General features: G+C 45.4%; 1 protein-coding gene across 2 annotated transcripts in view; it reads left to right on the top strand.

Moving 5' to 3' along the window:
• The first annotated feature begins 3531 nt into the window (after nucleotides 1–3531).
• Nucleotides 3532–15330, top strand: part of KLHL6 (kelch like family member 6) — a 55413-nt gene continuing 43614 nt past the window's right edge. Inside the window, exon 1 of one of the 2 annotated variants that reach the window (XM_036926761.2) lies at nucleotides 3532–3889. In XM_036926761.2, the coding sequence (XP_036782656.2) occupies nucleotides 3597–3889 (293 nt within the window). In that variant the 5' untranslated portion in view covers nucleotides 3532–3596. The remainder of the gene's footprint in view (nucleotides 3890–15330) is intronic. The other variant, XM_057500419.1, reaches the window with a different exon arrangement.

Raw genomic sequence — 15330 nt, 5'->3', positions numbered from 1 at the left:
GACTGCTCCCTACGAAGGCAGGCATGATGTCAGCTGGCTTTGTGGATTCCCACAGTCACGGGTTAGGCCCTTGAGCACTGGAATGCAGCAGCAGAGAGCAGAAACCAGAGCTGACTGGGCACTGGCTAGGTTGGTGGGGTAGGGTGGGGGGGACTCTCAAGTCAGAGGGACTGGAAAATGGGATCCCTAACCCTGCTGGGTCAAAGTCACAGCTACATTGGAGGGTTTCTGGGAAAGCCTGTCACTGGGACTTGAATTCCATTGGGGCCACTGGGGAACAGTGAAAAGTGGAAAGCTTGGGCTTTAGAATCAGCCAGACATGAGTTCAAATTTTGATTCTGCCACTCAGTAGCTATGTATCTTAATTTGGCTTCCCCTCAAAGCAGAATTGAGATGGGAAGGGCAGGAACCTCGTAGAGGACGGGTGGATTACTATTATGGGCAACTGGAGCTTAATGCTCTGAGAGTCCTCTGACAGTGTAGAGCATACTTCAGTACTGCCCCACCAAGAGACAAGGAAGCTAACATTTCATATACCAACTCCTGGCTCTGGGCTGAAGGTCATTCTTAGCGGCATGAACTCTTCAGCACCTCCTACAAGCCCATGTGCTCCTACAGCTGGAGAATACTGTTGGGCAGACAGAGGCTTCTGGTGTGGGTGGGAACTGTCTGTGTGTGACCTCCAGGATGGGCTGAGGGAATACCGGAATGGCAGCAACATTGTGTGCTGCAGTTACGTGATCTTGTGTGTTTTCATGTCTCTAAATGGAGATCACAGGACCTAACTACACTGGATTAGTGGGAAGACTAAGTCCTTCAGAGTTCATAAAGTGCTTCTTACAGTTTCCAGAATATAACTGATGCTCAAATAGTGATAGTTTTGGTAGCAGTAAGTTAACACAAAGGAACAGTGGCTCTTCCTCTGAAGACTTGTTTCTATCCCTGTAATTTGTGTTAGGAAGACAGCTGATGAGAGTCAGAGAGGCAATCTGGGGCCACAGGAACAGAGACTTTTCCTTGAATGAAGCTATTACTGTGTGGGGATGGAATCTATTCTTTACAAGCATTATAAAGTCAACTCACCTTAGTAAGATATGTTAGATAGTTTTCTCAGTAATAAAGGTTTTGCCAATGCCATGTATATTTTGTTGCCTGGTAGGGAAAATAAAACTCCTGCAGAACAGAATTATTTTGCTTTTAGCAATAAAAAATACTTACCAGTTCATACTGAATCTCAGAGCATATTCAGGCTGACACACATGCCATACTGATTGTGCTTTTACCTCTGCATTACTAAATTTAATTGTAAATATTATCGTACCCATAGTACAACTCTGTGTGTCTGCTTACTAGGGAAATGGAAGGTGGGGGGAAAGGCAACAGTTATTTGCTTATGTTAAGGGAATGGGGTAGGAGAGCTTGGGAGGCTCATGAAAAATAGTGAGGGAACTTGGTGAATAGAACATGTTATGAATGAAAAATTGAGTTTTATTCTTAATATTGTTTCATTTGGGCGTTGGGAAAGAGCTGAATATGGCCAATGTCATTTATAATTTGAGAAATCTGGGGGACAAGATGCCATGAGAGGGCTTGGGTTTGTGTTGGCGCCTGCGAGAGGTGGTAGTTGGCACCCTGGAAGTGGAAGCGCTGAGCTCCCCCCGCCAAGGCCTGCAGGAGGAGCCAGGGCTGCGCATGTTCCTGAGGCAGGCATAGGAGGTTAACTGCATACCAGCCCTTCCCCCTCTTCTGGGATAACAGGCCCTGATTTTGTTCAGCTCTCAGATGGCTATTCCTTGATTTTGGAGAAGGTAGACTAGTCCCAGGGGATGAATCATGTTTAGTGCAAGCCAATCATGTTACTTTGTTTGTATTTCCTGAAGTTTGGTCTGAGGTGGCCAAGTAATCTAAGAGAAGTCTAAATATAGATGGAGATTTTAGGAAATATTTTCTTTCTGGTTAAAAGACAGAGATGGAAGGGGAGAGGCCTTCTTCCTGCTTTAGACTGGTTAGTACTGTGGCAGCCATTATGTGGCCAGGAGGTGACAACTCCATCACACTGAGGGTGTGACAGAGTTGAAAGATGGAGAAATCCTGTGTCCTTGATGACATCACTTAGCTTCTGGGCCAGTCCAGAATTTCACACTGCTGCGTATAATGGGAGACTGGGCCTATCTTTTAAGCCATTTGTGATGGGATGTTCTGTTACTGAAGCCAAAAGCATCTTGATTGACAGAGCTCTGCATAAAGCACAAGTTTAGGGGGATATCCATATCCCTGACATGAGGAGTAAGTATCCCTGGAAGAGAAGAGGGGCTGGGATGGACCGGGGCTCCTGGAGAGGCTCAGTCACCAGTGACTAGTGCAGGGAAGGGACTGGGACCCCCTGTGATTGGGAGCACAGGTAGTGCTCCCCAGTGCTGGAAAGGGAATGGGAACAGGAGTGAGACCCCAGCGGCCACTTTGGCAAGGCACTGGGGACTGTGCAGCCAGGGCAGGCAAGCCCTGCAGCTCTCTCCATGGTAGACACAGGGGCAGGACCAACATGGTATTATAGCTCTGGTATAGCCTGATGTGATGGAGGAAACAGGGCCTTTGGAGCCAAACAGAATTGGGTCCTGCTACTCACCTGCACAGAACTTCAGCTTCCTTTACTGTAAAATGAGGAAAGTCGTATCTGCCCCATTGGGTTGTTACTAAAATACATTAAAATAAATTAACTCTTATAAATCTTCCAGTATATAGTGGGAGTTTAATAAAAAAAATAGCTATTACTATTTAATGGATAATTTCAGAGGTAATGAAAGGTCTTCATTAAGGTAATAACCAGAACCAGGGGGATGATGTACCATTAGGTGTAGGCCCAGGAGATGTGGGGTGAGAGCAGGCCAATCTGAGACGTGGTAATCTGGTGTTGACCAGATTGGTCTTCTAAGGGAGAAGACTCTGGGGATGGAGTTTCTGGAGGCTATTTATTCTCTGTTCCCAGAGGCATATCTGAAACAATAGCCCTTTTTGGGTGTGGGAATATTAATATTTGCCATAACACTGTTTTCCCCTGAGCTGGAAAAAGACAAAGGCAGAAGATGTGCAGTGCTGGAGAGATGAGAATGCCAGAGATAAATGGATTCTCTAAGGGCCCCAAGGGACTGGGTGGGGGCTCACCCTGGGGTCTCAGACTACTGGGAAGAAGGAGGGGCAGAGTTGCAGAATGTCCCTGCCTGTCTCATCATCGACAATTGGCTTATAGAAGCCCCAGGGGTATAAATGTAATAACCAGAACCAGAGGCTTCCTGCTCACGGATATGAGGGGGAGATGGACCAAAATAACCACTCAGCACTAACAGCAACCCTGGGAAGCCACCCCTTCTCTCCTAGCGCCCCCTCCTACACGCCCCTTCTAAGTAATCTCTAACCTTGTGTTGACTCACAGAAAAAAGAAGAATAGAAGTTACTGGCTTTTGTAGTAACAGGATGAGAAAGTGCGAGACTTCCTGTTATGTGTGTGACAGCTGGTGATAAGTGGAGGGCCCTGTACAGGAAATCCGCTCAGCTTCGGCAATGGGACCTGCTGAAGCTCGGGCACTCCTTCGGTCTGGATGTTGATGGAGGGACAAAGGGGCACCTGGGCCATGGGCGACGTGGTAGAAAAGAGTTTGGAAGGGCCCCTGTTACCTTCTACAGATGAGCCATCTCAGAAAAGGGGAGACCTGGTAGAAATCTTAAATGGAGATAAAGTAAAATTTGACGACACAGGACTGTCATTAATTCTGCAGAATGGCCTGGAGACCCTCCGAGGGGAAAACGCTCTGACAGATGTCATCTTGTGTGTGGACATTCAGGAATTCTCCTGCCACCGCGTGGTGCTCGCTGCGGCCAGCAACTATTTCAGGTCAGCGCGTCTAGGATCAGAGTCAAAGTGGGTGCAAGCTGTAAGGAAAATCTATATTGATGTGAGAGCCCAATGTAACTAGTCGGGCTGTTGTATTTACAGTTTGTATATCTATTCAGGTTTATGTGTCTATTCAAGATGTAAGAAAGGAAGCTATTAAACCTTAGATTTTAGGATTTCAACCATAATAAAAAGAGATTGGTGTCGTTTAAAAGCAATATGTATATATTCTGGTGAAACTTCTGTGTAAATGTCCTTGTTTCAGAGGATGGAAAACTGTTGAAGTCATGGGGACTTTTCCCCGTCTGACTAGCGTGTTGGAAGCATGATGTTGTCTTTGTTCACCAATAGAGGTAGAGAAAGGGATGTGGCCCATCTTTTGGAGTTATCAAAAGACTTGCTGAAAATGAGGGGCTTCTCTTTGTGCACAGGGGGTGGATGAGAAAGGAGAGCAGTTACAAGGTGCTTTAGAAACGAGAGGCCTCTAGTTGCAACAAGCTCCTGGGTTCCATCCCTCTCTGCCCCTTCCGACAATGGACTCTAAGCAGGTCACTTAATGCTCTGAGTTCTCTTTGTCATCTGTAAGATGGGGACAATGATGATTACCTCTCCAGATTGTTGTGATAATTAAATGCTGGAGGGAAAAGGGTTCACACAGTGCCTAGCATATAGCAGATGCTCAATCTTTGTTGAAATTCTTTACCGCCATCTGTTTGGTTCAGCTAAAAACCATTTATTGAGTGTTTACCATGAGCAAATGCCTGGTATAGGAATGTGGGAGAATCAGGAACCCAGTGAATGTAGCTGGGTCCAGAATTCTCCATGGTGGGAACTGTGGATGAAGGGAAATGTGGGTGAAGAAGGTATTTGGGGGAACTTGAAAAGAAATAACTTTATAAATCTTCCTAATGAGATTCTTCTTAACTCTTGGTTCTGGCTGAGGAAATTAAAAACTATTTGCCTACACAAGTATTATGGAAGGTATTTTATTTTTTCAATTTTTGGAGATGCTTAGGGAGAAATATTTCTTGGAATTCAAAGACAAGGGTTGGGGGTTGCTGTGTGACTGATGAGGTGTATGTAGACGAGGCATGGGAGTATCTGGGTCTGAGGGAAGCAGTGCCTGCTATGTGCCAGACACAGTTATCTGATTTTATTTTTGCAGTAACACAACGAAGGTGGCTGATGTCCACTTTTACAGATGAGGAAATGGAAACTCAACATCATACAGCTAGTCATTGCTGGACGGGGATTGGGCACCCTCTAAAAATCCTTGTTTTCATTGTAATGCAAACTGCCCTAAATTTGGGGCTTAATTCCATAGGAAGTATATAAAAGATGAAGCCTAGACACAGCCAAAAAGAGGGTGACATACACAGACACATTACTTAATCCACCAATATTGATCATACCCTTTCACTTTGATCACAACCCCTTTCAGAAGCGACTCAGTCTGCTGGGTTCCACGTCCTAAGTACTTACTTTTAGGTTTATTCCTTCTGTTTTGAATCACTGGAAAACTGCTATCATACAATGTATACCCGATGAGCAATTTTGCTAGTGGCTCGGTGTGGCTACAGAACGGAACTCTGGCCCTGTGTGCTCTCGAGCTCACCGCTGTGCTCGGATTTCTCATCCTGAGCAGGTGTTTGGGCCCAGGTCCTTTCAGTGCTGCTGCGCAGGATCCTTAGGGAAAGCGCCTGCCAGTCCTCAGAGGAGGCGCGGCGAAGCGGTGCTGGCGGTGCCGGCGGTGCCCTTGCAGCACGTGTGTCCGCCGGTGGAGGACAGGCCCTTCCGAAACTGCCTGGTCGTGGGCGGGATGGTCCTCTGTTCTTTTCTTTGGAGCAGAGACTTTTGATTCTTATCTTGGTATTTCCAAGATGAATTTCCTCCTGTGATGAACACAGCCCTCGAGACGGATTCCTTTCCCCAGTACTACTATTAACAGTAACTTAGGTTGTTGGTCGCTTATTGTGGGCCAGGCCCTGCGGCAACTGTGTCACATACAGCACCCCACAGCAACCCTGCGAGGTCGGGAATTTCATTCCCACGGAGGGACGAGGAACTGAAGCCGCGAGTGCCTCAGTTAATCAAGCGACCAAGTGGGGTGTGGACCCAGGACCGATGTGAAGTCTGACATTGCCTCACTGCTTCTCCTGCTTTGTTTCTAAGGTTTTGAAAGGGTCTGGGAGCCAAGTTCCCCTTAAGTTAGACTTCGGAAGGGCAGAGCCCGCTCTGTCTGAGAGGCTTTCGACACAGTCCTCTCTGCTTCGGAGGGCCTGGGAGCTGGTTGTAAAACTATGCAAGTTTTTTTCTTTATACATGGAGATTGTAAAACTTTTCCGCTAAGTGCTTGAACCATATTTATTTAACCAGTCTCCTACTGATAGACATTTGGATTGTTTCTAATCTTTCAGTATTACCAGCAGTATTACAGTGAATAACCTTATACGTATGGCATTTCATGTGCATTCAGGAGTGTGCATTTCTAGAAGGTTTACTGGGTCAAAGAGAAATGCATCTGCAGTTTTTATGGATATTGCCAAGTTTTCCTTGCTGAAGGAGGATGGCATCAAACCTTCAGATTTTTCCCAATCTGAGAGATGAGAAATAGTATCTCAGTTTAATTTAAATTTGCATTTCTCTTATTTTTTATAAGGCCAAACATCTTTTCAAGTCTAAGGGTTGTCTGCAGTTGTTTTTCTGTGAATTATCTCTTCACAGCCTTTTAATTTTTCACCTACATTTTTTTAAACTAAAATTGATTTTCATCAAAGTACTACATGCAAATAGTTAAAAAGAGTCAAATAGTATTTAAAGGCTTATAATGAAAAGCAAAAATTGCTATTCACTTCCTCTACCCTTCAGCCTTGCTCACCAGACGCCACCATTTTTTATGTTTACCTGCTTTTTCTGGGATTATATTTCTACAATATGCTCACACTGCTCTTTCTTGGTTTCTCAATGTTAGACATCATGTATTGATTTCCTAGTATGTCTGATGAGGACTTAGCACTTATACCTAACTTCCTTGCCACACACTTCCCTTCCCTATGATTTCTCAATATAATGTTATTCCATTAAAAAAAAAAATGAACTAGAGTTTATATTATGCTCTTTTAAACTGTGCTTCCTGTTAAGCCAAATTGTGTGATGTGATTATTCTTTGTTTCTTAAACCCTTTTATCTTTCTTGAAGTTAATAATTCACTCTTTTTTCCATTTGCTTAATTTTTGGAGTATCTTTTGCATAGAGCCTCTCACAGGGATCTTTCATGTGGTCCAATGCATCAGAGAATCTACCAGTTCTATTTTCCCCTAAAATCTTTGTCACTTACATTATCTTATATGTGTTCTCTGGACCTGCTGCCCAGCTATTGTCTGGCTGCATATGTAACCATGGTGGCTGTAAACAGGGACTATATTAGTAACTCAGACAATGTAGTTCCCTTTGGGGGCCTATTTAAAAGTCTTGAGTGGAATGAGGAAGTTGGGAAAATATGTAGAGTTGAGGCTGAGAAAAGGGTGAGGGAGACTAAAGCTTAATAAGTAGCTCATAGTACAAATTAAATGTCAAACAGCCAATGTCAAGATGTCCAAATATTCTGATACTAGAAAAATTGAGGGAAACATAGATTTAACATACATGTAAATGTTTTTAAAAATTTTATAAGACTCCTGGTATCTTTTATGAGACTACTAGTAAAGCTGTTATTTGTGTTATGATTTTGGAAAGGTCCCCAAATCAAAGTCATTGGGTGGGGTGTGCATTCTGCATAGAGTCCCGCTTCCAGAAGGATCTCCAGTGGTTCTTGCTATTTTGGGGGAGAGGGCAACTTCTGCAGAATATGGCACATTTCATAAATGATGCCGACATGTGAAGGCAATCATGTTGTGATTCAGTTCCCAGGGCTGGTGGTGGAGGGGGCAGTATCGGCTATGCAGTGAGGGGCTCAGGCTTCTAGCAGTGCCCTGACTGCTGACCTTCCTATGTGGGTACATATCAAAGCTTCCAGGCTGAGGCTGAGTCAACAGCAAGCTCCTTACCCCAAATCCTTCTCTGGATCTTGGCCCCTGCTCTGTACCTCAGTACTTCTGTCTCTGTGTCTGGTTCTCTGAGGCTATGGCAAAGGGACTTTGACCACTAGTCACAAAAATCAGGCACAGGCCAGCAATGGGAATGTGCTGTGGGGACAAATCTATTAATCATTATTATATATTGACTAAGTGCTGGATGGCAGAAAATGAGGCAGGAGTCTTCTTTTAAGCCATGTTTAGATATTGAAATTCTTCACTTTTTCTCCATAATGGTATAAGGTGTCTAGAAAGGAGCCAGCAAGTGCAGGGGATAAGTGCAAGGGAAAACAAGAATGAGTTACAGCCATCGGGGTCCAGATTAAAAAACCTGGCTAATGGCGAAAGCTTGAGGCTTGCTGCTGCCACAGTGGGTATGTCTGGCCACGGCTGTCCTTCTAGCATCGACTGGGTCCTGTGGTTCATACTTGTAATATCATTCATGTGGCAGAACCAATATGGTGGTTAATTTTAAGTACTATAGATTTATAGTCTCATATCTATAGTTCCAAAATCCCCAAAGTGCTGATAAATGAAAAGTTTTTCTCTCATATTTCATGGACTAATCTGCAATTTGAACTGCACTGTCTAGTGGACACATCTGCCCTTAACTGAAGGAGCTACGTGGAGTCTTTAGACTGTGTCAGGCAACTCTTCATAGAGGAATGGCTGAAATACTAGTGCATTGGATTAAGAAGTGCTGTGTAATATTCCAGATATGGTAGCTCATCTGGTTGCCAGATTGAGGGATAAGGGATTATGGGATGTTCTCATCAAGTTAGTTTTCATTCTGGTGTTATTCTTTTGCCTTTTTCATATGCATATTTTTGCATTCTTGCAAACACAGTTTACATACAATTTTGTGTTTTGCCTTGTGCTCTTTTTTCATTATAATCTTCTCCCGTAGTGCTCCATAGTTTTCATAACTACTATTTACTTAGCTACCATCTTTAATATATGCATAATATGAAAATCCTTCTCTCATTGTGACTATAGGTTTTTTCCAAAATTAATTTTTATAAAGGATATGGTAACAGCCATCTTTGTATTAGGTAATTTTTGCAGTTTAGAATAGGAACGGCCAACATTTTTCAGTATTTACTGCATGCCAGGAACTTTGCTGCATTCTTTTTTCATTTCATTTAATCCTCACAATATCAACAATTGGATAGCAACAAGTAGATAGTATTATATTGTCTCCATTTCACTGTCCAAGGAATTCACTTTGAGAGGATGAATGCTTTCCCTATTGGGATCCAAACTAAAAACAGACCTCTCCACTGGGCAGAAATGTGACTGTTAGGACATTTCCTGTGCAAGACCATTAACCGCCCCCTCCCTGCCATGCACTAGTGTGGACTATAGCAGCTGAAAATGAGAAAATATAAAAATGATTGCCTCCATGTGCACGTACACACACACACACAGAGGCAGGATACTGTGGTAACATTTAAGCCAAATTGTGTCTTGGGGCTGAGCTGACAGACGCCAACCTCAGCTAGCAGCAAAGACTCAGCATGCTGGACAGCACCAGTCTGGGTCAAATACTAAATAAAAAATAAGGAAGCAGGACAGGGTGCGAGGTGAAGAGACAGTATACTTTGAAAGCAGAGGGCATCAAGAACCTGTAGGACATCATCGGGGCTGGAACCGGTAACTGGTATAGTGGGAAGAATACCATCTAAAAGTCCCACCCCTGGGATTATTTGAGTCCAGACTCTGTCACTCACTGGCTGTATAAACCTTGGAGGAATTGCTTGGCCTTCCGGAGGCTCAGTGCCATCATCTACAACAGTGAGGCTGCCTACCTACTCTGCAGCTTGTGGAATACACATAACAAATGGACTCATTTATGGACTTACTTGCCCAAACATTTTATGCATGATAGTAAGTCAGATTTCTTAGTTCCAAGGAATAGAAATCAACTGGCTTTGTAGAGAAGAGGATTTATGCAGGCAACTCACAGACTCCCCTAGAAGGCAGGAATGCCAAACTCAGAAAACAGACAGGAGCAAGGGAGCCAGGCAGTGGCCAGGACCACAGCCTAGAGTCCCCCTGGGATGTGCATGAGGTGGACTGCCAGCCATGCTGCTGCAGGTCCTGGGGCCCCAGGCCAGCATGGTTGTGGCCGTGGGCACTGCGCCTGCTGCTGCCGGGAGGCTGCCACTGCCTCCAGAACAGACTTTCCTCTGTCACTGCTTCTTTCATCACCAGCTCCCAGTTCAGAGTCTGAGGTTGGCTGTTGTGGTTGCTTAAGGCTGCACTGCACATGTTAATGTGTTCACCATGACAGAAGCTGGGAAAGTGAGTATCCTGTTGGGAGCGGCTTCTGCCACACACTATGTGTCATTCAGAGGGAGAATTTGCCCCACCTAGGGAATGCTTTAGATGCTAGGCAACCAAAATGACAAGTGTCCACTATATGCAGCTACTATGTGCTAGGCCTGCATTAGGTGCAGATTAAGGGATAAGGTATCATGAAAACTATACAAGTGTTAGGAAGCCCGACTCTCTTGTCACATATGCAGCAGAGGTAAGGATCCTGAGTAGCTGGCAGGCCAGAGGACAGTACTTTGCACTCCCATTCCACCTCTTCCTCCAAACTAGGAGCCACCCTGAGTATACCGGTGAGCAGGTGTGGGCTGAAGGCATCATCATCCTTAAGGTGTGGACTCAGAGCTGGTTGAAAGTGTAAGCTACCAGAGGGCCACTGGAACCACTGCCGTGGCCGGCACGCAGCAAATACCTTGGAAGGGTTGATGTGAATAAAAGCCTGATAGTCCCCCTGCAGGTTCAGTCATTGATTAAGTAGCATCCCCGTCAGAGCAGGAAGTCTTCACAGAGTTGGGAGGCTGTGCCACAACTTTAGGAAAGGAAAGGATGATAAAGTGTGCTCACCATGGGAAAAACGAGGAGGAACGGTTAAAAAATCCAAAGGCTTCAGAATGTCGTGGATTCAGGTCACTCCTGTGACTATCTGCACACAGATGTGCTCTGCCTGCACAGTGACTCTGTGGGCCTTTCTCAGGATAGGAAGATGCTGGGTGGGGGTTGCCCCAGAAGTGCAACTGGGTCCTTTTAATTTTCTAAAATGTCATCTCTGTCATCTCCACCCTTGGTGTCTGGGGCATGTGGATCTTCTTTCAGTCAAGACCAGAACATCTCTCATTCTCCTGTTTTGAATAATGTTCCATGCAGCTCTCACCTGAAGCACAATGGCGAAATACATTCACCATTCACATCTCAAATTCTTGCTTTATCCGTGCATCAAGTACACAGATATATAATTGGCCCTGCATGAAAATGACTTTACAGAATTAGATTCTAATATGGTAAACACCAAACTGCCCACGAGAAGCACTGGCCATATGCAGAATGTCAGTGTTTTGGGTAAAACGGTTTTGGTGCTCACCATCCATCACGTTGCTCAATGTTCCTATATTAGTCAGCATTCTTTGGGTTGTGACGGATAGGAACTCAAGTTAAATAAGCATAGGCAAAAGAGGAAGGTATCTGGCCATGTAACCAATTCGTAGGAAACACCAGGATGCAGTAGAGCCCAGGGGGAAGAGAAACCAGTGCCTTGAACACAGGAAGAGTGCTCTCTTTCCACCCTCACTGGGCTTCACAGGTGGGATTTCTCAGACTTCTGCCACAGTGTTGGGAGCTTGCCTGTTGGCAGCTCTGGGACTCACTTCTCTTAGCTTTGGTTTCATAGAAAAATTGAGGGGCTAGCTTCAGTTTGGAAATCCCCCAAGAAAGACTGATTGACCCAACTCCATTCAATGACCCAATCCTAGACCAGTCACTATGTCAGGGAGGTGGGGCACAATGATCAGCCCTGCTTAGTTTAGGAGCCTATGTTGGCCAAAGAGGTGTGTGCATGCTTGTGTGAGTGTGAGAGAGAGAGAGAGAGAGAGAGAGAGAGTGTGTGTGTGTGTGTGTGTGTGTGTGTGTGTGTGTGTGTGTGTGTGAGGGAGAGAGAGACAGAGACAGAGGGAGAGAGGGAGAGAAAAAGAGAGATTGGTGAAAAGGTGACACTCTCACTTGAACCCCCGAATCTGAGTGAAATGCATTTCTTAGAAGGGGGAGGCACTAGACAAAAGGGAAAATAAATGCCTGTTAAAGAGGGACAACAACTCCTGGCTTACTTTCTTTTATAACCTGTTGTACTTCCATGTTTACTTTGGCTGTCAGGAGGCTCAGCACATTAGCTTTCCTCTGCCCAGGTTTCAATGGTATATTCTCTTCCTATTCACTTAGTTCTTATCATCCTATTTTTTTGTTTTTACTGTTTAGTGTTTTATAATACCTCAGCTGCTTTTTAGTAAAGCTATCTTAAATTCTTTTGGAGATACTATTTCTGTATAAAAATAAGTCTTCCTCGCTGTGAAAAAAATATCATTTAGGCAGTCTACATGTCTTCTGCTAGCTCTAAGGGTAAGCATTCTCTTATTATGTTCAACTTTTGTGGAATGCTTTAAGGCCACTATAATCAAAGGAGGTCTGATACTGCTATGACTCTCAAACACAATCAAACCAGAAGCTGTATGTGGCTCCTTTGGAGGAGAAACTCAGGGATCTATAAAAATTAACTACCAGCAGGTTTGCCTATAATGATTCAGGTCCAGGGGCAAGTAAGAGCTGCCTGGTATTTAAGAGATCATGTACCATATAGAGCAAGCTCAGGCTTGTAGAGGGCTGGGTGTCAGGGGCATCTGGTATCAGGGGACTTAGGGAGAGGTAGATGCCCAGTGAATAATTCCTGGAAAGTAGGATTATTGGACACAGCGCACCCACACATGCATACACACACACACACACACACACACACACACACACACAAATAGGACAAAGAGAATGGAGTATGGAGTTAGGAAATTTAGGGAAGTTCTCAGTTAACTGGCTATATCCTTAAAGGTCAGGATAGCAGCGGGGGTTGGCAGGAGATGTCTCTCATTGGCAGATGAACCTAGAGATGGAGGGGGAGAGAATTCTTAGTAATGGCTGTGAAAACCTGCCCTCCTCCCACATTTCTTGCTGCTGGTGATCTGTCAGCTTTAACTGAGGAATACTGGACCGTATAACCTCTCTTAAGGTGCAGAAATCTGGGCGGGGGCACAGAAGATTAAGCTTTCAGTACTGTAGTGTTAACTTTAGTTTAATTCCATCCATCTCTCCACTCATGTATTTATTCAATTGACACAAATTTCTCAAGTGCTTACTCTATGCCAGGCACTGGGTATATAAAGATGAATGAGTTACAGTTCCTGCCTGACATTAAAATCATAATCAGTTGAGAAGAGAGACTGGTAAATCCATGTTTTTGTGCAAGGTGATAAGTGCTATGATGGAGCTCTGCTTACAGAGGGACCTTAAATCAGACTGGAGAGAAAGGAGTCAAAGAAGACTTCCCGGAAGAGGTGATATCTGAGTAGAGTTTTAAAGGATGAGTAGGCATTGGCCAGAAGGCACCAAGAGAGGGGGAGAAAGGGGACAGTACTCCAGGTTCCAGGAAGCACACCCAGGAAGGTATAGTGCAATGTACGCTTGTAAACCACAGGTAGAAGAGTAGGGTTGGAATAAAGGGTATGTGTGGGCCAGTAAGGCTGAGAGACGGCAGGGTCAGACTATGGCAGAGTTTGTTGGGCTAGGATGAAGAATTTGAAATGTATCTCATAGGCAGTGGGAAGCTGTAAGAGTTTTTAAGCAGGAAAGTGAACTGACATCTCTGTTAAAATAACCCTTTGGGCTGTGGTGTGGTGGCCAATGAATCTAGGGAGACCCTCTGGTGGTGGCAAGCATTATGGTGCGAGGAGGTAAGTGCTGGAGTGCTGCCGGGCAGTGGGGTGGGGAGAGTCTCCAGGGACTTTCTGAATTTTCTCTGAGGGCCCTAGGGGCAGCTGGACCAGGAGAGCCTTCAGAGGGGGGGAGGGCACTGCCCAGCAGGAAGGGGAGGAAGGAGGCAAGCCCCAGGGACTGGGAGACAAACTAAGACAAACCTCAGCATTTGCTGAGGGCCAGCTCTGAGCTACAAGACTGGAAAGAGAAAGAGAAGGTAGCATAACTGTATAAATCCTCTGCCCACCCATGCTGTCCCATTTTAGAGCAAAGCCCAGAAACAAAATAGTTTCCAAGTCACACAAGCTCTGAAATTGCATTTTTTGGGCACCGTGAAGGAGCTACACACCACAGCTGTCATTAACATCTGCTCCCCTCTCTTTCCACGTCTCTGATCAGGACTTCTACTGGCTTTTAGTTTTTAGAAGTTCTTTCTGGGAGGACTAATTAGAAAAAAGGTGCCCCTTTCTCTGGGGAGGTCATCACAGTCCACATTAGGGCACAAGGCTGGGCCAGTGTAGCAGGGGCTGGATTTCAGCCCCAGTTCTGGCCCTGGTCTTGGGGGCTGAGTGTGGCCCAACCTATGGGCACACCTCCCTTACCCCTCTCTCTATAAAACTCCTCTTGATCCCCAGCAGGGATCTTCTGTCTCCCCTGGACCCCCACCCTGACCCTGGATTCTGTATCATAAAAGCCCAAGGAACAAGCCCAGCAGTCCAGATTCCTCTGTGGCAGCTGGAACACATGTCTGAACATCTTTGTCCTGTCACAATAGGGATAACGTTTATGACCAGGGAAGCCTCCACATTTGAATTCCTTGGGGTGAGGATTGGGACTGGTGCCAGTTCACTTGTTTCCAAGTAGTGAGAACCAGGGAATGCTCAGAAAAGTCTGTAAGCAGAGGATGATCCTTGACTTCTGGATAATGGCATGAAGTCACAGGAAGGCAGCATGGGCTCCTGGGGGCTTGGGATGGAAAATGTTTGGAAAAAGAGGGTGACAAAGAGTCTCTCAAACAACACACTGGTCAGGATGTGGCCGTGGACAGTAGGCACAAATGCTGACACTGCTCCCAGCCAGGGGGAGGTGAGAATGAGAGCAGACCCCACTGAAGGGGTTGTCAGGGAGGTGGTGCTGTGTTAGGGAAGCCAGGTCTCATCTCCGGCAAAGACATGCAAAAGCAAATTAAGGTGAAGAACAACTACCATATTTTGTAATCTCAGATCTCAGGTAGCGGGGCTTAGGGTAAACATCATGGGCCTGGGGGTCCAAACTGGAGTATCACAGATAACACAGTTCTCCACACACGTGCTTTGCTCCAGTCCCTCAGTCTCGGAGCTCACTGTTATTTATACTCAGGGCAGTTAGAGGAGGACTGCGGGTTTGGCAAGTGTAGGGTAGAGTAGACAAATCCACCTGGCCTACGGGAGCAAGTAGAGGGCTGCGCTCCCTCCCTCCCTCCTTCCCTCCCTCCCTCCCTTCCTTCCTTCCTTCCTTCCTTCCTTCCTTCTTTCTATAGCATCTACT

The sequence above is a fragment of the Manis pentadactyla genome, chromosome 1, assembly GCF_030020395.1.
Source record: "Manis pentadactyla isolate mManPen7 chromosome 1, mManPen7.hap1, whole genome shotgun sequence".
NCBI classification, from domain to species: Eukaryota; Metazoa; Chordata; class Mammalia; order Pholidota; family Manidae; genus Manis; species Manis pentadactyla.
This window is presented reverse-complemented; position numbering and strand designations above follow the sequence as displayed.